Source organism: Topomyia yanbarensis, chromosome 2, assembly GCF_030247195.1.
Source record: "Topomyia yanbarensis strain Yona2022 chromosome 2, ASM3024719v1, whole genome shotgun sequence".
Classification (NCBI taxonomy): domain Eukaryota; kingdom Metazoa; phylum Arthropoda; class Insecta; order Diptera; family Culicidae; genus Topomyia; species Topomyia yanbarensis.
Window position 1 is genome coordinate 184861005 of NC_080671.1, and position 26368 is coordinate 184887372.

A 26368-nucleotide genomic window follows, 5' to 3' on the forward strand; every position below is an offset into this window, starting at 1 on the left:
ATGCTGTTCGCGTTATCGTCGTGCAACTTATCAGACAAATGTAGCTAGCATACGTCTACGCTTGGAAACCCCTGCGTTTCAATATCACGAAATAACAGGCTTGCGTGAGCGTCCGATTGCAATGCCCTGTCACTTCGCCACCGATTAGTAAGCTTTCCCGAGCATGTATGCTGATAAAACGTCGGAAGCAGGTTCGTGTTCGGGCCAGTCGACCTTTACGAAAAAAGCTGAGTTGCACTGATAAGATTAGATACAAACGCTTATCAGCGTTACGAATGTTGCGTTTGAAACAGGTATTCTGCGACAGTTCGGATCCAGTTATCAGAGAGTTCGCGCAGTGAAAGTATTTTTCATTCAGTCGACATGTGCAAAAGTGACTAAGATTGTATCATAATCAGCATTAATTATTATTACCAGTAAATTGCTTATGAATAAGTCAATTGAGCGTAGCTAATTGAACAGTAGCGAGATGATAAGACCAGCGTCTTTGATTCGAGACGATGAAGATCGGCTGCCGCAGTTCCAGGCAAATGCAAATAACATAGGGAAAGGCAAGTGTCTTTGGCAGCAGTGCTGCGACAAACGAGTCCGGTTTCGCAGACTGATAGTGAAATTTTCACATTCCAGATTCGATTGATTGTGGAATAAGGGCGTGTAATTGCTGCAACGGGCCGGGATGTCAACGCTTGGGCACATCAACATCGTTTCTAATCATCCTGTCCTTGGCCGGTTTCGTACAGGGTGGTATCGAGTCATATTTTAGGGTTTCCGCCCATCAGGCAGCAAACGAACACGAGTTTGATCCAATCATCGTCGACTGGCTGCTGGTGGCCAGTGGAATATCGCAAGGCCTATTTGCCCTGCTAGTGACCTACTGGGGCAACCGATTGCACCGTATCTCGTGGTTGGGTGGAATATTCATGCTGCAAGCTGTTGGACTGCTGATGCTGATCATACCTACGCTGACTCACAAGTATGTTGCTATCGTTGTGTACTTTTTGATACTCATAACGAAGCTTATCGCGATTTCTGCGAATATAGAATGTAACCACGAGTTTGTTATCTTTTCACACCTTAACTGATGCGGATTGTCGACTTTTTTCCCGGCTGCTGTTTTGAAAATATTGAGTTGAAACTGACGATGAACTGTTTGTTTGAAGATGGGTCACTCTAGTTATTTTTATTACATACATGCTAGAATACAAATTATTTAATTCTTCTTGATTTCAAACATGGTGGTGTTAATAGCTCTAACGTTTACTAATGAAACGTGGATCTGCTTAAATGATACTAATTTGCAAAAACAATCAATATATGGCACAGTCGCTTTTTACATACTCTTTAGTGCAACGAAATCTGTGATCGGTGAAAACTTTGTGCAGTGTTGACCCGATTATACTAGAGTTTTGGCAACTTTTTGTATTTTATCAACCTACCGAAAAAACTCTAAGTAAATATTTTGAAATACTGTCCAATATAACAATAGATATATTTATATTTTGCGTAAAAGTTAAAGTGTGGTTAATTCGTTCTGCAATACAATTATATTTTACCGATAAAAATATTGTATAGTTCACTTGAAGAGACAATTAAGTACGAAAAGTGGAGGATCACTTCAAATAAGAAGTTGGGATCAGCGAGCTCTTATACTATGTTCACGCTACAGAGTTATAACACGTTCAGTGGCGGATCCAGGGGTAGAGTCCTGGGGGTCCGGACCCCCTCCGAAATTATTTTACTTGTTGAGAAATTTTAAATGAGTTTCAATTTTATATTAGTTTCAAACTCAAAATTATTCCAAACCAAATTTGACCAACAAAACTGAAATTCATTACATAGGATTATTATGTATTGCGAATTGCACAATCTTCATTTTAAAATCGAAATTTCGGACCCCTCCCGAAATTTTTTTCTGAATCCGCCCCTGAATACGTTATAATAATTAGCAACAAGGAAAATGTCATTAAGATAATGTTAAAACACGTTTTAACTCGTGGTGTGAACGTAGTTATAGTCATATTAATATTTATCATCCATCATATAATATTTGATTTCAATTCTAATACTTATACATTCATCTCGTCTTGACTGAAAGGAACATACAAAATTTTCGAAAAAAGTTGAGTAGGGGAATGTCGTTATAGTTACTGTATTCATAGTAAGGCGGTCACTAAAGCCGGAAAACTGGCAGCTCTTATTTCACGAAGAAAACACTTTCATCCTATGCAAATGTTGAAACTATAGCTTAATAGTTTCATTGTTGACGTCTTGGGTAAGAACTTTACATGTGCGTATAGCGAAACAAATTTCTCATCAGAAGCACAATATGTGTATGTGAAAAGCTGGTACGCATAGTACGCATCGCTAACGAGTGAGTTTTAGGCGGTCATTTTTGACAAAAGTTTCAGACAAATACGACAAAAGTCCATCCAGGTACGTAGTCAGAGGAGGATGGGGCTAGGGGGTACCCCCCAAGTTTTATAAAAAAATTGAGAATGGAGGCAAATCAAACTGTAGTTTTCAAACAATATAGAATAGTCTTTCTGGGCGTGACAATATCGTGTACACAGTGCCACCCGGCGAAGAAAACACGATCAGATGAGTTTTAATCAGCTGTCTGTTCGACGACAAACTTAACCGTACAATCCATTTCCCACTGCTCGGCAGTGCTTTATGGAAGAAACTTGTCTGCATCTATTTATTAATAAATTTTGTATTATCCATAGATGTACACATGTTTAGCCCTGGAGATGAAAGGTGATAGCTCTACTGTACATCTAACGTCCCATTTCAAGAATGCCTGATAATACACATACATTCTGAGACTGTCTTCATATTCAATAAATCCCGCGCGAATACATCCACGTATCAATTGGATATGTGCAATATATTCACACCTCAAGAATGAAAAATAATATTTTTGATTCTGACACGTATTTAATTTAATAAGGTAAAATATATAAACATTGAAGTATAACAGAAAACGATCTCACCAACATGTTGCTCTGAATTCGTTAATTGGTGGCATTTGTGCAAAGAATTATCCTCCATCCATAATCAGTGAAATCATTGCATCAACTAGTTAAGTTCAGATGGCGCTGTGGATGCTAAGCAATATAGTATGTACTATGGCGAAGATGGCACTTTGGTATTCGTAAGATGCATCTTACATGAGTGGTGTGAGTGATCACAGAATAAATCGACTTGCTTTCGTCATACCGTTCGTTTCGCTCCTATTGAATCGTGTGAACGCTATGGCGTCGACCCGTTGTGCTTCTAGATTGTTTACATATTTTTGGATGCCAATACTAGAAAATCGTGTGTTCTGCCACACCTATATATACCTCATTGGATGCTAAGTAGGGGTATTTTTGGTGGCTTGGTTTGCTCAAATACATTGTGACTATAAAGTCACTACGTCAAATTACGCTATTCTCGCGATATTGTTGCCTACTAACACATAACCATATACCGCTCCTACTGCTGTGCCATGGAAATGCTTTTTTACGGCTATTCTGCCTGCAAAATGCTGATTAATGACAAGAAGTTTTTAAATAGTTTATTGGAAGCAGATTTACAATAGTAATGCATGAAAATGATAATATGCTGCAGGAATCATCTGAAATCCAAATGAAATGCTACTTTACTGCATATACATATTTGGTGGTTACTTGGGTAGTTATGGGTTTCGGGATGATCTATTGAGTTGTTGTCGGTCGGTCTCACAAACACTAATGCAGTTTGTTGGTTAAAAACAATCCCATTTGCTTTTGCCGTCTTTGTTTATTATTTTCCACCAGCTAGTGATGTAGTATTGGTGTCATGTAACGTGTACGTACATGAGCCGTAGAAAAGCCTATAGAGCTCAAAAATGGATGTTCGCCCTCATTCTAAAAACAAACTTCAAAATGGTGACTTTTCCTTGGCGAGTTATATGAAATCGTACAATGTGAACAATTTTGATTTACTCCACTGTTGGACAATATTTTCATTCATCGTGCACCTGTCAACAGTTCGTCGTTTGAAGTAGGTATGCTACGTTTCAAATTTAGTCGAGAAAATCGAGAAGCGTGTGCAAATGAACGCTAGTTACGTCGGTTTATCAAAAGCCTTCGACAAAGTTCACCATCGTCTCGCTGTCGAGAAATTAAAATGTATCGGGCAGCCCGACTGGCTGACACAGTGGACCTGGAGTTATATGATAGGTCGAAGTGCTTTCGTTTGACTTGAAGACACGATATCTACATCTTTCGATGTATCCTCGGGTGTGCCACAAGGGAGTCATTTAGACCCACTAATCTTCGTGTTATTCATCAACAACCCCTAAAAGCTACTTAAGTCTTCTGTACCCTGACGATTTCAAGGTTTTACGGGTGATAGCAACAGACTGAAGTGTGCAGCAACACAGCTTCAGTCTGATATCGACCTAGTCAACGGGATGGAAGTAATCACAGGCAAAAGCAATGTTATCACCTTCTCACGATTACGATCTCCGGTTTCGTTCGACCACAGAATCGCATTGATCACCATCAGCCGAGCTACTGTGATAAATGACCTCGGCATCCCCCTTCATACTAAATTGAGCTTTCCGAACATTTGACTGCAACCGTCACAAAGGATTCCTCAATGCTGGGGTTTACTCGTCGTAACACTCAATCAATTGTTGATATTTACTGCTTAAAGACTGTATTGCTCCATCGTCCGCCCGATTCGAGAGCGTTCAATAATGTTTTATCCGCTATGCTTTGTGTTTGTTGCCGTGATCCGACCCAGCATGTCTACCTTCTTTTGAAGATCGATCCCGATCAGAATAGAATAACAGATTTATAACAACTGGAGTTATTTGTTTCAAAAATAATTCGAAACAGAACCTGTTTTAAATCCGGCTGGTTAGTTGTTAAAATAACAAAAAATAAAACAAAAAACTGGCTAATGATAACAAAATTGTAACAAATTTTGATATGATTTTATCAAAGTTAAAACAAAATGAGATATGATTTTTTTTCCAAACCTTTATTCGTTCATCTAGAAGAGCTATAGGCGTGCATCCAGACCCAAGAATGGGCAGTCTGTAATTCAGGAAACTAACTTCTTCAAATATTTAGGACTTCACTTAGACCCTACACTCTCCTGGATTGAGCATATACAATCTATAGAGAGAAAATTTGCATCGTTATGTGGGGCTATGCGTAAAGTATGCTCTTTTGTTCCCCAGCATGTACTTCTAAAATTGTATGCGCACATCCACTCATTGCTGAACTACCTTGTATCTGTGTGGGGCCGTGCCAGCATTTGGAATCTGAAAAAGCTACAAACGCTTCAAAACAGATGTCTTAAAATTATTTATAAAAAAACAATTATGTACCCTACTATTTTGTTATACAATAATAATGCCTATAACATTTTATCTTTGCTTGGGTTGACTAACTACCAAACAATAATATACATCCACAATGCTTTGCATAATACTATTGCTCATAATAATCTAGAATTTTCAACAGGCATTCGAGCTCACAGCACTAGACAAGCCAATCATTTATTATACTCCAGAGTATCCACCAACCTTGGTCAAAGACGCATTTCTTTCACCGGACCTAAGTTATTCAACCAGCTTCCTACTGATTTAAAGCAAATAACATGTCGCACTCCCAAGCAAAATTGAAACTAATTTTAAAAAATAAAATAGGAGAATTTTTACTTTAAACTTCGTTCACCACCAATCGAGCTTATTCCTTTAGTTATAATTGGTTAACATTTTTTAATAAAAACGATTGATAAATGCATTTTTTTGCAATAAGTAATAAATAAATTTAAATTATTATAAGCTTCCTGCAAAGCTGCGATGGTACCCTTAAAAGGATTTTTTCCGCTGGGTACTCGCCGTAGCTACTTCTTGTCAAATTTGTGTTTTGTCGGTCTCGCATTGTTTTTTTTTGTTCTCAGCGTTTCCGCGATTCGTAACTTTGTTTTGTTGTGCTGACCTTTTTTGTACGCTGAGAACTGACGTGTCCACTACCAGGGGGCTCCGTTTGTGAGCTTTTTGGTGTGGGGGTAAGAGGCGGGCTAAAATAAAAAAAAACCTCTGTGAGAGATTAAATAAAAACTGTATTAGATATAATCATCTAATGACAGTCATCTAGTAACAAACGATCAATTCATAAATTGATCGTTTCATAACAGATTATGTTATAATATTGATAGTATATAAAACTGTCCGCAATCCACTTTCAATTCCGTTATCTGAATATAACCCCACTTGTTATAAATATCAACCATAGTTATAATTGTGGTATTATTTTGTTATGCTCTTCTGATTGGGATGCTTGCTGATTCAGCTACCAACATTGGACAACCGTAGAAAAACCCTCCAACGGCTTTTCGATCATTTTAAATTACAAGTCCATTAAAACTAGAGAACTGTAACTGCCGGGCCTCAGAGACCGCTTACCTTTTTGAGGTTTAAACAAACATTTGAATGAAAAAATTGTCATCAAGAACTTAATGTAGGTGAACATTATCAAAGTCACCCCGGAATATAAATGCGGACTTCAAATTGAATTGTTCTTGATCAGTCCTCATGGAAATCAATTATAACATGACTCAACAAGAGAATCTTCACACGCTTTTACTTTCATAATTAAATCACACTATCCGGCGACAATTATATATGTTTCTAGCCTTTGGTGAAAACGCTGAATTATCGCATTTCTGGCAAAATAATTTATTATCAATTTCTAATAAGCTTAGACAAGTCTTCAAAAGTTCAAGGAGATCTTAAAAATCTATTTTTTTTGTATCAAACTTTAGAACAATTTATTTAGATTTAAAAAAGCCTTAGTATGTGCAGTATAAGAGCATATTATTTGCATTTCAAATGCTTTTGTAATATATTAGCATTCTTTATGCAAAATTATTTTAATCAGCATTCAAAAAACTTTTCACGTGTTTATTGCCATTAAGCATCAATTTGACGCACAAAAGCGTTAAAAAAGCATTTTCATGGTACACCAGCAATGCAGCCGTATAATTGGCCAAAAACGAATTTTAAATAGCGTTGAAAACGACTAAGATGTCTATCAAGCAACTAAGATGCTTATCATTCGCTTTCCGTGCTTTTTTGTTATCTGGGAGGATGTCGAACTTCAGTGTTGCCCCATGAACTTCAGAGAATCAGTGATCCTATAAACTTAGCAAAGTGAAACGGAATTCAACGAAATCTTGCAACATTTAAAATACTTCTCTGAAACTCGGGAAAATCCTTCCAATTTCAGGCATTTTCCCTGAACCACAAAGCTTCTAATTCAATTTCCGATTCACCCATTTCGTCAGTCTTCCATGCAATATAACGGAATCATTCAAAATTTGTTATTAATGTACCGGATTTTTCTCATCAGTATCTAGCGGTATCATGGTACCAGTTAGGTGATAAATCTTAACAAGCAACGTAGCCAGATTAGGCGAAAACCTAATTTATTTATTCCATTACGCCAGTAACATAAATATTTAAAGAATAATAAACCAATTAGTTTTGTTTTGCTATTCGGTTCTTCCTTTGGTTCATTCTGCCTTGTGTTCTTCGGCCTAATGACCATTCGGCATAATTACAATACGACTTAGTGACGATTCGGCTTAATAAGAATTCGGCCTAATGTTTAGTCGGCCTAATGTTCATTCGGCCGAATGTACTTCACCGCTGAGGTAGTTACTGATGAAGAAAATCCAAAAAACTAATTAAACTTTTTTACGGTATTATTCATATTCTACCTTTATTACTGAAAAATATTAATTACACGCTTCATTATGTAAAGTACAGCCATTCCCAACTAAAAACTACTTTTATGGTGGTATTATTTCTTGTTGGAATGTACTATATGTGATCAGTCCCATAAAGATAGGAAATCCCATAGAAAATAAGACAAATATGCGATCATGGGTAGTACAGGTATTTTAAAAATTAAGTTAACGCAATGAAAGTAATGCCATCTTCATTGTTGAGTATGTGGTCGGTGTAGTCGATGATGTCCTCATTCAAGCTTGTAATCTATCTCTTTTTTCACACAAATTCTAAAACCAGAGTCTCGACCGGCGAAGCCCGTGTATAAAACCAACAATGCAATAAATATGACAGAATTAATAAAATTATTCGCCCAAATTTCTTCCTGAACAGCTCCAATGACTCACAAACCATTGCTGCTATTGAGGTGCCAAATGTTTGCATTTTGGATCAGTCGGCCGACATCCAGATCGAGAAGCCCTACGGCATCACGACGTTGGTACTGATGTTCATCGCCCAGGCTCTGATCGGCATCGCCAATGTAACCTTCTACTGCTTAGGAATGAGCTACCTGGATGATAACCTGAGAGAACATCAAAGTCCCAGCCATATCGGTAAGTTTGAGTATGTCGATACGTTCGCAATTCAATAGATAACATTTTTTCTTCCTAGCATGCGCACTAGCTGCTCGCGTTTGGGGTCACCAGTTCGGGCTCGCAATCGTTCTGGCCGTTGGGGCAACAACGCTAGGTTGGTGGCTCGGTTGGGTCATAATTGCACCGATCATATTTGTGTTTGGTTTTCTGCTGTCTCTTTTCCCCAAGCGATTGCTGTCCACTTTAGTACGGCAGGCAGCAGATGAAATAATCGAAACAGCCACCAACGACAGTCACCAATCGCTGACGGGGAACAAATGGCTGGCGGATATCGCCCTGGCGGCATCACTAAAGCGCGTCTTCACCAACGGTATTCTCATCTTTAACGTGCTTGCGCTGGTTTTCATTCAAACCGGTGTTATCAATTTCAATGCACACGAGCAGAACTATCTGCAGTCGAGGTTCTTCTTGCCCACCTCAAACGTCAATGGATTGAACGATGAATGGACTTCAAGATTGATTACCAACCTATTGCGAGCCCCGGTGGTTGCCTTGGCCATGGTTGTGGCCGGCTTGATTATTGCCAAAGCAAACCCCAGTCCGAGGTGAGTTGGGTGATGGTTTAATGTTAACATATTAGCAATGTTAGTGTTATCATGATACAATTAAGAAACAGATTCTACATGATTTGAGTTGATGTGCTTCATAACCATTAATCTAGGAAAATGGAATATTTTCAATGTTTCATTAGGTCGCGTGTGATCTATTGTTGTGCTTGTAGGATCGTTATTGCAATTATTCAATTAAGAAATATTGATATGAATCTGTAGCGTTGTCTGTCGAAATAGAATTCTTATACTTCGGCTATTTATAAAATTCCAGACCATTGTTCAAATTTTTTTTTGAGACATTTGAGTTTCACAGATTTCAAAAAAAAGTTTAATAATCTTTTAAGTTGAATATACTCTATAAACGTGCGCAGAATCCTCGTTTTACGCATAACGAAGAAAGGTCACAGATATCTGTGTGTGAGAGCCACGTTGAAGAGAGAAAGAAGTAGACCGATGAAGTAAAATTGCTCGAAAAAAATCGCATAAAAAGAACCTAGTGAACGTTAGTTTTCACTAAAGCTCCGCCAATTTCGAATCGGTATGCTTTCAAGGAAGTATCTTATACTACGTTCACACTATAGAGTTAAAACACGTTATAATAATTAGCGACAAGAAAAATGTCATCAAGATAGCGTTAAAACATGTTTTAACTCGTAGTGTGAACGTAGTATTAGAATATTTGTGGTTTAGAATAAAACGTAATTACAAGAAAATGTAGTTTAATACTATGTTCACATTACAGAGTTAAAACATGTTATAATAATTAGCAACAAGAAAAACGTCATCAAGATAGCGTTAAAACACGTTTTAACTCGTAGTGTGAACGTAGTATAAAAATATAGCTTGAGATTTGCGGTTTTTTATTCTTCTCGAATGAAAATTCTAACTTAGTGCTTGATACGTGCTATCAACTTCTGCACTAGCTGCTGGTCAACCAGAAAAACTAATTTATCAGATTATCTGACCGTTGAAATAGCACCCTTAGCCATTTCTCAACTTTGATCATACTCCAACTCATTTCAATTGAGCGAATTCCAGACAGTTTAGGGAATTCATTCATTTCTCAATTACGTCGGCTATATATGTTTTCCCAGGCATCCTTGTTTGCATGTTCGTTCATATTGTTAGTTGTGGTAAAAATGGAGTCTTTCATCCATAGCTGAAGAATCTTTGACAGATCAACAGTTTACCGGCAAGCTTGGAAACGGACGTCGCACAGTGGCTGGAGGCTGGCCAAAACCTCGAAAATTTATTTTTGAAATATTGATATTTTATATTTTTCCTAAATTTCTCATGTATTGAATGATATATATTCAAAATTTTATGATCATTGGATAAGAACATGATTTTTAACATGAGTTTAAACGTAGCAAAGTCCTGACTTTTTAATGATTTTCATTACCGAAACCACCATTGCTCTGTTCACTTCAAATGCATGTTGCTCTTTTGATTTTAGTCCGATTTTAGCACAACTAGTTTCATTGTGTAGAGGAACAAAAGAACTTGGTTAGTGAATAAAATACATTTGGTAAATTTGCTTGGAACTATGACTTTTTGGTTTAAATATGTTTGAGGTGGTCAGATCAAAAATACTTTTTTCACTAATGTATTTTGTACAAATTTCGGAATAATTTCGGAACGGTCACATAGTATACATTCTATGGTAAATAACCTGTACTTTTCGAATATCATGGTCTCGTTCTGCGCCTAGGTGCGCAAAAAGGTTTAAGGAGATTTTGAAGCTTTGTTGCTGATATGGAGGCGCATGGTGTTTTGTGTAAAATAGTTAGCCAATCTACAGTAAACCAATACGTTATACAATGGATTTAAAGTAGTGTTTTTAATTTTTTGTGATATTGCTGACATTGGTGAACAGTAACGGAAAATCTAACATGAAAACGGGATCATAGTTATAAGAAAGGTTCAATGACACTGTATGGAAAATGCATTTAATATTTTACTACTTTTGGCATCAAAAATGAGCTCAGCACCTCAAACTTAGTTTAAATTGTAATTTTCAGCCAAATTAGGTAACATTTGAGGTTTTGTCCGACTTTTGTTTGAAGGCCCGCCACTGTGCGTCGTTCGTGCTGGACGACGAAAGTTACTTTCCGCACTCGAAGACCCACATTCCAGGAAATGACAACTACTATTCCAGCGACAAGTCGGCCACACCCCCGAAGTAAACTATAAGTTTAAGCATAAATTTGAAAAAAGTTATGCTGTACATCGCCATATTGAACAGAGGAATTTCAAAGCCTTGATTCAAGCCGAGCGGTCTAGCCATAAATCAACAAGTGTACCAGGAGGAGTGTCTTGAGAAAATTCTTCTGCCGTTCTTAAGGAGCATCATGCGGATGGGAAGTACGTCTTTTGGCCAGACAAGGCGTCTTCCCATTACGCCAATAAGACGCTGGAGTATCTTGAGTAGAAAAAGATACCGTACGTGTCCAATGAAAGGAATCCCACCAACTTGCCCCAGTGCCATCCCATTGAGGGATTTTTCGGCTCCCTCGGTGCCCTAGTGCACAAATATAATTGGCGCGCCAAGGATACGAAGCAGTTGACCACCAGGACCCGGAATTGTATCCGGAAGATGGAAGTCAGTGCCGCCCAGCGCTCTTGTGAGAGCATCGCGATTAAGTTTCGTCGTACGACTGCCCAACACCCCTTCTCCAATAGTTCGTAGTCTATTGGTGACATTTGGTCCTTAGACCAGCGACGACTGGGTGCTATCATCCTTCTGCCGATAGTAGCAGAATGAGAGGGTGTGAAAAGATCTACCCGAGAAAACACTTCCGTAAAAATAAATAGTTGTCCGGATATCAGTCTCAATAAGATTTTAATCTGACTAGCAGGCATTGCATTTACCACGCATATGAGTAAATGCGTCCGGATAATTGGCTAATTCGACAATAAAAACTCACATTTTCGCACAAAAAGCTATTGGCACTCACACAATTTCTCCGGATAAATACAACAGCTGGAGAATGAGCGAATGAGTTTACCACGGTTTCCTTTTTGCGCTTACTGCCTTGCACCTGCCATTCCAAAACACGAAAAAACAAGTGTATCATGCTTCTTTTTCGCTGTTTTTGGAAATAAAGTGTATATTTTGACACTTTTATTGATTTCCACGAAATTAAAATATTACCACCTTCTCCGGTGAGAATGAAAAAACCAGATAAAGGGTATCGGGAAAATTATTGTCCCGCTATTTCTGGAGTTGGAGAATTTTGCGACTCATCTTATTTCGGAAAAGTGGGACATCGGATAAGCTTCTTCTCATGTGAGTGAGTTAAAATTACAATGCCTCCTGACTAGTATCGATGATCACGGATCATCGTACTGAAAATTCGCCGCTCCGTTAAGTAGGTGTAGCATCAACACTTCCCGTCTACATTATCCTTTAACCTTTCCCGTGAACGATGAAGATGGGGGCGGCCGGCAATGATGGCTATCATGCTGTTGAGGTTTTAATATGGCTCGGACTGGTATGCATTCCTACTTACCACTTCCTAATCAACTCTTATTAGATAATCAGCAGTCAAACATGATGATTTCAGTGTGCAATCCGCCAAAATCATCGTCACAACGCAACGCAATTCAAAGCATCATTAAGGAATAAAGTCATTCAAGGTAGTGTCGGTTCTGTACCATAAGAATAGGCAGAATGTGAGGGTTAAACACTTGCTCGAAAAAAATTCTTCGTACCAACAGGATGGTGCCTCAGAATATCTACCAGAAATATTGTTTACAGAAACGATTTTAGTGTAGTCATAATGTACTCTTTTCGTTATGGCTAGATTTGGCATCTTCTAACAACGTCATTGCTGTGTTGTATTTAAGAAGCAAATCATGTCTATAATGCGCCGAAAGAGCCAAATTCATCGAACTGTCTGGAGTCGTCCTATCAAATTAGGCTCTCGTGATGATAGAGAAGTCTAAATGCCAACAGCAGGTAACAACCAATGAAAAATACCAAACATTATGGAAAAAGCAGCTACAATGGTTATCCCAGATTTTCTTTTGGGTTGACCATAACTTTTCTAACACGCAGTTTTTTCGCTGCTATTTTTAAACCGCTTTTTATATATCGATGAATTATATATATTTAGATAAAACAAACATCCATATCTGTGAAGAATATTTCAATTTTTGGTTGAATATTTCTAGAGACCTATGTCTGTCTACTTGTTCAGATTTTGTCGCGAATGAGCATTAGTTCTATCTTATACACAAAATCACGCACGTACGCATTATTAGGTAAACCTCTGTCGAGTAAGCAAAAAATCAGAGTTAGTTATAAGTGTACCAATAATTGTATGTTCACTCTTTATTAACTAACTAAACATCAGATTAACGTTCAATTCGCATATCCATTAATTTCAAAGTAGTTTGGTTAAGATCGGTTCAATCATTGCTGAGATACAGATCCAACAGATTGATATGAATCGTTTCTAAACTTTCTACAAACAAGAATGACAGACAGAGATTGGCCAGCCTCTTTGTCACAGTCACCATAGCAGTCATATACAATCGATAAAAGCAAGAAGAAAGCTGAGTTCTTATAGAGTTCAGATTCCAGAAAAGCAAAACTGGATGTCGATTTGCACCGTCACCTGATCATCATTACTGACGTCAAGTGAGGCGCTCTACTGACCACTAGATAGAATAAAGGTTGTAGCGGCTAGATTTTAAATAATATGGTCATAAGTATTGAGATTCTAAACTCGCTTCAGTGGACATTGTAATTTGTGTCATAGCTGTTTTTTAAATAAATTTGTATTAAACAAGTCAAATGTGTGACCTCTCTCCGGACTTTGAGTTGATCCTCAATCCAAAAAGTTCAAAACTAAAAGTCATCCTGACTCAGGCGGCTTGACATGGTTGGGCTTTCCAATTTTCAGTAAACAAGTTTGCCCAACTTTTTATACTACTGTGAAAGGGTCACATCCGAACCAACAAAAAAGTCAGGCTATGCACACATCACGGTGGTGAAGATTAATTAGAAAGTTAGTTTTTTGTCGTTTCACACAACGGCTACGATCAGAAAAAAAACGGCTGCAACAATTACACCTTTTTATCACTTTTTCCTAGCTGAGAGCAAAATTACCGCTATGTTACACTTCATTGACGGCGAACAATTTGTGATGACTAGAACCTAGCTGTGACATGGTGTATATGGCCGAAGGTACAAACAATGCGTTCCGGTAAATTCAACAAGTGGCTGTTGTTCCAGCCGAGATATTTGCAAACATTGAAGCCTGGCATGAGTGGCACCCGGCATTGGTCTACTCGGTATTTGCTATTTTCCACTAATTCAAACTTGCAAATACGCATGATTTCGCCGAATCATGACGACCTGCTGTATGGGGCACACTTTTTCTAACAAATATTTAACTCTAATCACGTAGCACAGCAAATACCTGGTTTCTTTTATAACAACACTTTTTTCTGCCTTCAATCAAGCACACACTATTTTTAATCTGCGGTTTGAGGCTCGAAATCGCGCACTTCTAAAAGTTGTTTTACAATATATCAAGCCTCGCCGCGTCAAACCGTTTTGGGTAGTCACGTTACTACCCGCTACCACCAGCAGCAAAGTTAGTAGAGCTTTCGCGGTTGAATCCGAATACAAACAGGTGTGACGCAGAATTGTGACCTTTGAGAGAAGGAAAAACGAACATTTAGACTCATACGTTGATCCACCGATCGCGAATCACCCGTTACGCGATGTGTACTACACCGAGTCTAATCGGAGACTAGCCGCGATCGTTTTGAGCTGCTAGCAGTGATGCTACGCGCTGGAATTTGTTGTATGAAACAAGGTGATAAGTGGCCAGACCAGCAGCGACAGTATGTTTAATCCACACAAGTTGTGCTGACTGTTCGGGATTTGCATACATATGCAAACCGCGAGAGCTCATCGCTTCCAGTGTTGTGTGCTCATCTTTACGCGAAACGACGAGAAATTGCTCTGTTTTTTGCGGCTTATCGAACCCGCCATCAGACATGCTTTTATTATTTAATCGCGTATTGTTAAACCGGGTAGTCCCCACGGCCAATCTCAACCAATTTGCTACTTGTTAAAATTGATTCGATCTCGTCAAACAGAGTCAAGTCACGTGACTTGCGCCTTTTGTTGACGATGATTGAGATAATTTCTGTTGGTCTCTATTTTTGGAAAGATCTTGTCGCTTATGAGCGTAGATTCGTAAAATATGATTTCTCGATCAGAGCCTGATCGAACGTCTTAGATAAAGTGCCGAGTTCTATGCCTTATATTATCGCATAAGGCTAACGATGCGTATCACGACAATCAAACATATCTAAATCTTAATCATCCCATAATAATTTCTTTACTCTTGTCAGAATCACTGCCATCTTGAATAAATAAATCGTCCAGTTTATCGAACATGTAACATCCTAGATAACATACAAATTGAATTTCAATTGATCGTCTGATCTGTTCTTCTTTCCCATCCGTACAGGAAACTTGCCGGCTGGAATATCATTGTGGGCCTAGTAGCTGCGGGTCTGTTTGTCGGTGAGATCTATTGTTTTAAACTGGCACAAATGCGCCTTAATCACACAAATCAATTCACAGCATTCATATTCCTTTCGTGCGACAACGAACGTATTGCGGGCGCTTATCGCGGAAGACTAACGAAGCCGTTTTGCGCTTCCAATTGCATCTGTCCGGAGAATGTGCCCTTTTCGCCGGTATGCCCCCAGGACAGTGTGTACACGTACTTCTCGCCCTGCCACGCCGGATGCCAGAATCGTTCGGAAATCAACAACGTAATCGTGTACACGGACTGTTCCTGTGGCATCGATACGGAGTTGGTGATAGCCGAGGGAGGAATGGCCACGGAAGGTGCCTGCGGCATCCAGGACTGTCAGAAGTATTGGATCATCTTTCAGGTGTTGGCCGTTGTGGTGGCACTTTTGCTAGGATCGGCTTTGATCGGAAAGGTGATTATATCGATTCGATCCGTTTTGCCACAGGATAAGGCACTTGCGCTATCAGTGGAACTCACATTGGTCGGACTGGTCGTGTATTTGCCGGGAACTGCTGCCTATCAGGCAATTGCAAGTAAGTACTCACATTAAAAGATCAATGTTTATCTTGCTTATACGGTGATCCATTTTCAAAAGAAGCTGTGACCAGAGTCGTTCCAACCCTTCTGATATGCAAACTGGTACTCGTTTAGCGGAACATTCGATAAATGCTCCTTTCGAATAGAGTGGTCCAGTAGTTTTTCCATCAGTTTCAGAAGTGTTGCTGTCAAACTAATGGGTATATAGACCAGGGGTAGTGTCAAGTCTTTTTTACCAGTTTTGGAATAAATATTACCCTAATTTCTCTCCAACTTATAGATGGCATGAATTTCACAGAATTTTAAAGAAATATTGGTAGAAGAATATTATCAGGGAGATTTGTGGGGTTCGAATGTGTTGATAGATGTGAAAATCTGACATATTACAACACATTTTCTCGCAATCGAACCGGGAAAGTGGTGTATTCATTAGAACATCCAATGTTCCACTATTACCAGTAGTTACAGAACTATCACCTTTTTTCACTTGCTTTAGGGCATTTGTATGATCCTTAGATAAGGCTCTTTGAAGGCGAACAGCCTCTGCAAAGTTTCCGATGTTTGCACAAATTTCGCGCATTGATTGTTTTTTAGCCTTTCTTAACTCAGGGCCAGTTACCAGTAATACTAGTTTACAGCATTTCTGAACTCAACAAACTGATGGTCATTTTCAATGTAAAAGCGTGTGCTGAATCCGAAAATAAAGCCCAAAAAAACTACAGTAGAACAATTTTCGAGTTAGAGTCATGAAATGAAAGTCATCTTTAAAATAAAATGTACGTTGAGTAAAATCCAAATATCTTCGGTTATAGTGCATCGATATGAAATATTTTTATCGCAAAACGGGGTATCTTTGATCACCGGGGTAAGGTTGATCAAATGCGACTTTTTTCAATAACGTACGATAAGATGATTCCCTCTAACAAAATAATCGAAATAAAATATTATAAACATGTTCAGCATCTATCGGCAACGATTATTTCGTCATTTAATGTATCTTACATGAACACAAATTCAAATTGAAAATGATACAACTCTTAGACATCGTTTCAATGATTCTTAGAGTAGACGTTGATCAAAAGACGTCAACATTTTTCGCGTTGCTTTTTATTGACTAAAATTAAAAAACTTAAATTGGTTCAAAAATGTAGTTATGATGATTGAAACGTTTGTGATCAACGAAATAAAATGCAATAATTCTGGTTTCGTTCGATGGCAACTAGTCGGGAGTTAAATTCTGGAGATTAGTCCCGAAACATCGTAGACATGAGGAGATGGGATCATCACCAGCAACGCTCTCAATGCGGAAAGATGCTGCTTACAGTGAGCTAAATATACAATCTAGTTAAATGTTCAGCCATTCGGCTTGAAAATGGGAGAAAATGGAAAAACGAACGCGCTGGCAAAAGAAATTCTAGTTCCGGTGGACTTAATACCGATCCCACATTACTAGTTACCTTTATTTGGCGGTAGAGACGAAGACGACATTTTTAAGAAGCAGACCATTGACGATGCGGATCTATGAGATAAACAGATCGGCTCAAGAAACTGTTGCTCACTAAGAAATTACAGTGTTAAACCGCCAGTATGAATCGAGCCAATTCAGAAAAGCGAGTAGCTATCAATAAGTGTTTTCCCGGTAGATGCAACTGGAATCGAGGTTAAGCAGCATAATAAACCCTGAGCTATTTACCGGTGAGCTCGTTCCATTTTATCTTTACCTACAGTCATTCAAATTAAACACTAAATACGCGTCAACTCCTTGAACACGCATTCGTGGCATGGTATCGAAAGTTTGATTATAATACTGGTACAATTCTGGTACACGTATTATATCTGAGCAAGGTTTCCCGACGGGAAAATGGCCTCGGAATGTACCGCTAGGTCTCTGTTATTTTGAAATGGGTTATATGAAAATCGGCAGAGCTAACACCTATTATATCCCGAGATTAAGTTGTTTGCGTCGGGCGATAGGATCACATGCAGAAAACTTTTTTTCATAATACCACTGCCGGCTAGTGCGATTCAGAAGGTTAACACACACACACACACACAACTCTTATGCATCGTTTCAATCTGTTCAAACAACTCCTTGTATATTAAAGAAATCAATCAACTTCAACTGAACTGATCACTTTTTCAGAAATCGTAAATATTTTTGTCCAATAATTTTTGTTAAAAATCCGAGTTTTTGGTTGTTAACTATTTAATTTCGACTATTGTCCCGAAAAAAGTCGGCTGTATCCTTCTAGACAATTTTGTTTTCTTACGAGACGACACAATATCGCGCCATGAAGTTACCTACGGATATGCAATTTACACAACTTTTTAAGCGTTATTTCTTATTTCGATATATATTTTGCTAATCAAAGTTACCCCAAAAACAACGAATGAAAATTTGCAACTATTTAATTTTACTTTTATAGAAAAACTAAATACAATGCCCAACAATTTGAACATTTTCAATAGATGGATACCAGTACTTGTTTAAAAAATGCAAATAGTTACATCTACTTGAATTGAAGATAGTTATTCGATTTTTTTTTGAAAAAGTGATCAATGTCCACCCATTTTACGGTATAATAAATTAAAGGTAAATGAATGTACTTTTGGTCGTTTGAGCATTCTGTTTTAGTGCGACCAATAAATAATTCTGACGTCATTTGCGAGTTTGTTGAACTTTCCTTATTTTTTCGTCGTTTTTAAGAGAAATTAGCCTTTGGTAAAATTTTTGAACAGGATAAAGCAATTCAAAAGGCTTGCTAACATCCAATGAAAATAAGCACTTGTTTGTTTAAATCGGATGAAAATAGCGAAAGTTACTCAATTCATTATTAAATGGGAATTTTTGAGTTTTTCCGGGTCAACTTAATGAACCGTCTCAACCCCAATTTTTTCTAGGGCTCGTTCCATAAAATAGAAGGGGGGGGGTTCTCTGTCAGAACTCTGTTGTACAAATAAAATGAAGAATTTTGAGATTTTAAGCTGGGGTAATATTCGACCTCGTTTAGGGGCCATGCATAAATGACGTAGCATTTTGGGGGGTAGGGAGGGTATACCAAATTTGTGACGAAGTGTGACGAGGGGGAGGGTAGGGTCAGAAGTTGTGCGACGTAGCATTAAGTTTAAAACCCATTGTTTAGAGAAAACAATTTAATGATCATCCATTCCCAAGAGAAATAAATTTAAATTCAAACAAGTTACTTTTGATGCGGTTTTTTCATGAGGTAAATTTTACGATTCGCGGAATTGCAAGTTCGCGAAAATACAAAAAGATTTTGTATGCGGATTTAACTTGCTACATTAGTTAGCTAATGTTGCTAATTAGTAGACTTAGTTTGAAAGCTGAATTAAATTTTCACTTCGGATTCAACCAAACAAAATTTAGTAATTTAGATGAACGTATGCTTCTTACAATCATTGGCGGCTGCACGATTGTGAACTGAGAGAACTTCTCTTCATGCTCCCTTTGACTTATAAAATTCAAAACAAAACTATCAACACTATATTTGTCATGAAATGGGCTTATTTTGCACGCAATTTGCTGTTATAATGAAAATGTTGATAAAAGTCGTCAAACATTTTGAAAGGACATGTATTTAAAATAATTGAAAAACATATGTAATTTTTTTCATCTCCCGGGCGCTTTGCATGGGACGAGGGGGAGGGGGTAGGTAAATGCTACGTTATTTACGAGGGGGAGGTTAGAATTTTGTGACCAAATGCTACGTGGGGGGAGGGAGGGGTCAAAAATCGCCGAAAAAAAGCTACGTCATTTGTGTACGGCCCCTTATAGAAATGACACAAGACTTCAGGCTTAGTGAAAACACAGAGAACAGACATATAAGCTTGAACCAACCTTCCCGAACAACCTGTGTAAACATTTAAATAAATTAGCTTCCCCTGCCCAGTAATCTCTAGCTAATTTAATGTCGTTAAAATGTAATTAACAGAAGACAAAGATTAAGCCCGTACGATATTAAGCCTGTTCTAAGGGCCTGCCACTTCTAGTTTTCCGATCTGTTTACTTCACATCCTTGCTCTCACTTGAGTACCATGGCTCTAATTGCGCACAAGTCCCGTATAGCGACTGCTGGCCGATCGAAGCGCCGGCTAATGGCAAGTTGCTACTTGCTGTTTTTTGTCATTTCAAAGCCACAGTTTTATTTCTTAAACAAGTTGAAAACTTTACTTGTATGTCAGTTCTCAGTGGTGAAAAGTCAAAGTTCAGACTCAGTGAAGTGAAAAGTCATCGAATGATTGGTATGCAGTACTGTGTGTAATATTTACACGTGTTATACAGAAACATTCTTATAAAACAGCATTCGTTGTAAACTGAACCCTCATACGTCATAAAGTTCGTATCTTGACAATCTAGCTGTACAAACATTGCACAGTGGGAAAAAAAGAATCATACACGCGACTATTATCAATAGCGTGATAGAACACTAATTGCGATTATCGAAAAAATGCATTCCTTATGAAAAAATATCTGGGGAATCGATTGCATGTATTTAAAATGACCGTAAAGTACGCTATCATGCTTATTTTGCCCTAATTCCCCTTTTTGTTAGTGTAGAATACAGCCCATCCAAAGTAGTTATTATTATCTAAAAAAGTCTGGAGAATAAATTGAAGATAGTTGAAGGAACGCACTAAATCTGAATCATTTCATTTCAGAAAGTGGCAGAATGCGATTGATTGAATGCATTAATTCTCAAACAGTCCGGAGAATCGGTTGACGATAAATAAAATGACGAAACATATGTACCCGTTTTACCCCTGCTCACAGAACTCAAGTTTTAAATTAATCATTTAAGGAACAGGCTGAGTGCAACATATCAAAAGTAGAATTTCTCATTTATGAAAACCCGAGAAATTGATTTCGTTACTTTCAATTGATATCCTGGACTATTTAACATAAAAATTACTTTTTATAAGCCTCTTTCTGGAATGTGGGGTATGTATAATTTAACACTAACTGTAAAATTGTGGAAAAACGCGTAAACATGTTACGTGCGGTCATTCCAAGTATATTCAATCGATTCCCTGAACTGTTAAAGATAAGAAAAACTACTTTAGTAAGCCGCTTTTGGGCTCTTTCTGAAATGATGAGTAAAACATAACTTCACACATACATTATTTGAAGAATTAGAGTAAAACGGGTATACACGTTTCGTGCGGTCATTCTAACTATCTTCAATCGATTCCCCTGAATTTTTTACATAAGAATTACTGCTCTTCATCATCCGCTCTCAGTCCTTTTCTGAAATGTTGAGTAAGGTTCACACTTTTATTATATGAAGAATTGAGGTAAAACGAACACAAACGTTTCGTGCGATTATTCTTACTAACTCTTAACTATTTCCCAGATTATATTACTTAAAAATTACTACTTTGCATCAGCCACATTCAGCCTCTGTCCGAGCAACACAGCCAGGTACAACATAACGCTTCATTAATAAAAAGAATTAGGGTAAAACGGGTGTACACGTTTCATGCGGTCATTCTATCTCCAATCGATTCCTTGTAGTTTTGTACATAAGAATAATTACTTTTCATCACTAGCTTCCAGCCTCGTTCCGAACAGTGCAGCCACGTTTAACTTCACATTTGAGTTATGGGAGGAATTTGGGGTAAAACGGGTTTTTAGTCCGATCATTTCATCTACCTTCAGTCGATTCCCTGGACAATTAACCATAAAAAATTACTTTTGATCAGCCGCTTTCAGTCTCTTCCTGAAATGTGGAGTAAGGTATATTTCACCCCTTGCATTAAGTGAAGAGTTGGGGTAAACAGCTACAAACATTTCGTGCGGCCATTCTAACTATCTTCAATCGATTTCTGGGGTTTTTACATAAGATTTGCAACTTTTCGTCAGCCCCATTCAGCTTCTTTCCGAGAAGCACAGCCAGGTTTAACTTCACACTTGAGATATGGCAAGAGTTGGGGTAAAACGGGTACCCACGTTTCGTTCGGTCATTCTAGCTATCTTCAATCGATTCCTCTCCATTTTTGCATAAGAAATACAACTTTTGATCAGCCACATCAGCCTCTTTCTGAAATGTAAAGCCAGGACCAACATTACACTTGAGTTATGGGAGACACTGAGGTACAGTTGTACTAAGTACTAGCAATTGAAACACCTTTTCTGGTAAACGTCATCCAGCCTTTTCAAAGAAAAAGGTGCGTTTTAGGTTAATTTTTTCCCACTGTGCATTGTTTTGTGCAATGTTAATACAAACTTTGCGATTCCGTAGATATATGTGACACTACATACCCCTACATAAGTCAAATATTGTAAAACTAATAATTTGTAAAACTAATAATTTATTTTACTTCTTAGAAAATCTTGCAGTTCGTATAATAAAAGTTAGTTTTAAAACCCTAAAGTCTGAAGTTCAAAATAATTTGCTTTGATGTTTTTTGTGCCGGCGATTTTTAGGGCCAATGCTTCGCCCCTTTCTTTTGCCGACAGCCATTCGCAGGCTGTATGCTGCTCGATGTTTCAGATGCGTTCTTCGGCCCAGTATTTGTTTCGGCTCTTGCCGTTTACGCACCTCCGCCTACAGACCGTTTCCGACCTTCTCATCTCGTTTCAGCTCATGAGCCGCATACGGTGCCTAGAACTTCCACGTTCGGTAAAGATCGAGGTATTATTCAAATGACGAATTCTAGCTTTCCGGAGTACGTAGTTCAGCTGGTTGTGTTGGGAGGTTATCAGTTTCACTGAATCTTCATCTACCACCAACAGGTGCTTTTCCGTTCTAAGGATCGTGCTTCTCTTTACGACGTTTCAGCGACCATCTGTGCAGAAATTTTCGTTGGCGGAGGATGTTTCCATCGGACCTGCCGATGGTGGCGGGAAATACCCGATATAATGCGCCTGTTTTAGAATCTGCAACGCTTCAATGGCTTCCAATGAATGACTGTATCCTTGTCTGCACAGGCGATTGCGAGATGGGGACCATTCAAAAATTACGTAACGCCTTTAGGGGGGGGGGGTTACGACAATTTGTGACATATTGTGACATATAGGGAAGGGGAAGTAAGCTGTATCGTTACGTAACATGTTTTTACTGACCAAGAAAATATATCTCGAAGAATTTGTTACGTAATAGGGGAGGATAGAGAAATTGGTGACAATTTGTTACATAGGGGAGGGGGGAGTCAATTTTGGGCAATTTTTGCGTTACGTAATTTATGATTTGTCCCATACCCTTGTTTATATGTACACTTCCTAAAGTTGGGTCTCGATTGTTTGAGCTCTGCTCCATGACGCTGCACATCAAGTAGCATTCAGCTGTTTATCGCTGAGGGAATTCGCAGGATACCCACGCAGAATGATGGCCATCGAACTCGACTTGGCCATTTCATTGATGTTTGGGCACTGCTCAGTTTGTTGTATCAGTCTACGATACAGCTTCTTTATATTTTTCAGTTGGGGCTTCTTCCTGCTATTGTTTGCGACTCAGTGTTTCTCAAACGCTGTCGCTTGGCACTTGGGAAGGCACCATCCTATTGCGATTTTTGCCAACTCTAGCGTGTTTTCCGATTGGTTCCCACCAATAGCTAGAGCAAGAAAGTCAACCCTGTCAGAGCCCCGCTTGACAAGGTAAGGGCAAAAATACTGCGGGGTGTGCCCTGGCCGCTGGCACCCTCTCATGCAGTTGCTACAGTACATGGTTGATAGCACCCAGCCGACGCTCGTGTAACGACCAAATATCATCAATAGCCTCACGTGGTGGTATAAGATACGAAATATCGATTTTTTGATTGACCTCAACATATATAATCCCTTAAGATGATTCAGTAATGTTTAAATTAATGAATAATAGTGGGATCAATCTGCCCATATTTTTTCTGGGTTCCAAAACTATTTTTTATTGAAAACGGTGGTGCAAGAAACACGAAAAATCCTTTTTCATAATGATAGGTGTTTCTCTCGCAGTATTACAAGCTGCTCAATTTTTACGTTCCAATGCTCGTTACAATTTTCTTAGAATATTTACAATAGCCCAATTGCGTGGAAAACGTGGTCGAAAATAGTCTAAATTGACAGGTTTAGTTATGAATATTATTACAAAATTTCGAAGACATTCCACAATATCATTTTCCTTCATCAACGTAAGCTGTTTATGGCAACTCTTATATCCACTGTATAACACGTTCCATGGTGACATGACCGGGAGCTCTAGCGATATGGGGTAAGCTCCCTGTCAGAATCTGAACCGTACACCGAATATTCAAAAGGCACACGATTATAAAATCGAATTTGTCCACTGGAAGTTACATACAATTTAGCCCATGCGACATATAAACGCACAAGCGATCGAACACGTTAAACTACAAACACATTCAGAATCACGGCCCGCTGCAATTGGCCTTAAGCCTTAAGTGTTCTAGTGGGTAACATTTCCCGTCTCGTCTGCAATTGTAGTGAGTGATTCTGAGAACCTAGCTCTACAGGTCCAGTAGGACAACTCTCGAAAAAATATAATTCCATTGCAAAAAATATATTTCCATTGTCACGAATCCTAAAAACAAATGCACTCATTATTGTTTAATAACCCCCCTTTTGCACCTTATTCTTTCAGTCAGCGCCTGCCAGTTTTGGTCATCTGATCAGCGACGGTGCTTCATCCACGAGACACCATTCTTTGGAACAACCGTTAACATATTGACTGCCGTTTTAATCATAATTGGTGTGATTTTCGACATTTTGGTGTTTTACTTCGTACGAGACCTGCCATTGTATGGCGATGATCCTGACGATGCATACCGGTATGTACGTGATTTTTTAATCAAATCCTATGAGTAACTCCTTTGTTTCCAGACCAATCGAAATGCGACTAATCACACAGCAAGCACGCATCAGTTCCAGACCAACTATTTCCCCAGACAGCGAGATCCAACCATTCAGCGTTCATCAGGAGCAACAGCAACGGGAATTGTCATCAATCGCTCCTTCAAACAGTTTCCTCCAGACATCAACTGTTGTCGCTCAGGATGCACCCATTATCCAGTCCATCCAAAACACCCAGGATGACTATCCTCACATTGCTCGGTCTGTTTCTCCAATCGCTGGCCCATCAGCAACGTACGCACAGGTCATCCGGCAGCTACCGACTCGAGCGTCTTCCAGCGATTTGGATGAACAATTGGACTTCAGATCGGCAAATAGCCTACCACCGGACAAGACAGACGAGGACGATTCGGATTACGAGGATGCCATGCGGTTAAGCAAATCTAATGGCCCACTAACGAGTTTGAGAGATTACTCGGGTCAAAATCCAGCCTCATTTGGAGTTGCAGGTGGTGCAAGGAATTTTGAATCACCGCAGTCGAGCGTGGTTAGCAGTCCAGGTGGCATCGGGTATACGAGAACCAAGAGTCGAGACGGGAGACCCATGAGTCCGGAGACGGATTTCTAAGTGTGTTCTACCATGTTCTCGATAGTGTATTAATAGAATACGAGTGAGTTATTGTAGTGTGTAGTCTGGAGGTGTTAACTGGGCTCAAAGCTGCTCAAAAATTATGCCAATCGAAACTATGTGACGACGTAAGTCAAAACGAGTTGTATCACAACGAAGTTTTGCAATAGGTTTAATTGTTGCCTATAATAAATGTAAGCTAAGTACATATAACTATTTCAACATTTTTTACTTTTTGTGAGAAAAGCATAAATTATTTACAAAAAACTAGTACGTAACGACTGCTACTTGATGAAATACAACTAAACGTTTCTTCCTCAACAAGTTTTAGCATGATCCAACTGTAGTTTTGCGAATTTTTTTTTAAATTTATGAACAATTTGAAATCAGTACAAGATTTTATAATTAATCAACCATGAAAAACGATCACAATTTTAATCTTAAATAAATCTTCTATTCATAAAATTACCAACAATCTTACAATTTGATCTGATAAAAAGTTACTTAATCGTATACGTTGCTAGCTAATCTCAATGATGTTGAAGAGTTTATGAAAAGTCTAGTTCAAAATACGTCATAGGGAAGACTCGGTCGATTTGTCAACAAATTGGAACTATTTTGCTATTTTTCTATCAGTCACTAAAAACTCCATTCACGACGCTAATAAAAAGGTTATAAGGCCCATGATCGCAAGTCAGCCCCAATCGCATTTCGATCATTTTTAAGATTATTTTCCAAATCGTTTCTAATTCGCATGCAGTTTAATAAAACTGAACAAAACAGTATACGTTATTCTAAGCACCTGCAAAAAAACCCGTTCAGTTGGTTCTATATTAACTATTGCCGCATA

At 38.5% G+C, this 26368-nt stretch overlaps 2 protein-coding genes across 3 annotated transcripts in view; one reads left to right on the top strand and one right to left on the bottom strand.

The window, feature by feature from the left end:
• The window catches only part of LOC131682377 (solute carrier organic anion transporter family member 74D), a 63520-nt gene extending 48786 nt beyond the window's left edge, over nucleotides 1-14734 (bottom strand). For both annotated transcript variants that reach the window (XM_058963804.1, XM_058963803.1), the window contains exon 1: nucleotides 14411-14734. The gene's annotated coding sequence lies outside the window, so the exon portion shown is untranslated. The remainder of the gene's footprint in view (nucleotides 1-14410) is intronic.
• LOC131682376 (solute carrier organic anion transporter family member 74D) lies at nucleotides 166-25731 on the top strand. The gene is made up of 8 exons (XM_058963801.1): nucleotides 166-551; nucleotides 628-973; nucleotides 8168-8388; nucleotides 8447-8975; nucleotides 15476-15531; nucleotides 15592-16080; nucleotides 24682-24868; nucleotides 24921-25731. The coding sequence occupies exons 1-8, from the start codon at nucleotides 470-472 to the stop codon at nucleotides 25516-25518; spliced, it is 2508 nt and encodes an 835-aa protein (XP_058819784.1). The 5' UTR covers nucleotides 166-469; the 3' UTR covers nucleotides 25519-25731.
• The last annotated feature ends 637 nt before the right edge of the window (nucleotides 25732-26368 follow it).

Bases quoted from the DNA above. Each gene is read 5' to 3' on its own strand.
- LOC131682376 (XM_058963801.1), top strand. From the start codon at position 470: ATGATAAGACCAGCGTCTTTGATTCGAGACGATGAAGATCGGCTGCCG. The intron at 974-8,167 runs GTATGTTGCTAT...CTTCCTGAACAG, and splicing joins ATACCTACGCTGACTCACAA to CTCCAATGACTCACAAACCA. The intron at 8,389-8,446 runs GTAAGTTTGAGT...TTTTCTTCCTAG, and splicing joins TCAAAGTCCCAGCCATATCG to CATGCGCACTAGCTGCTCGC.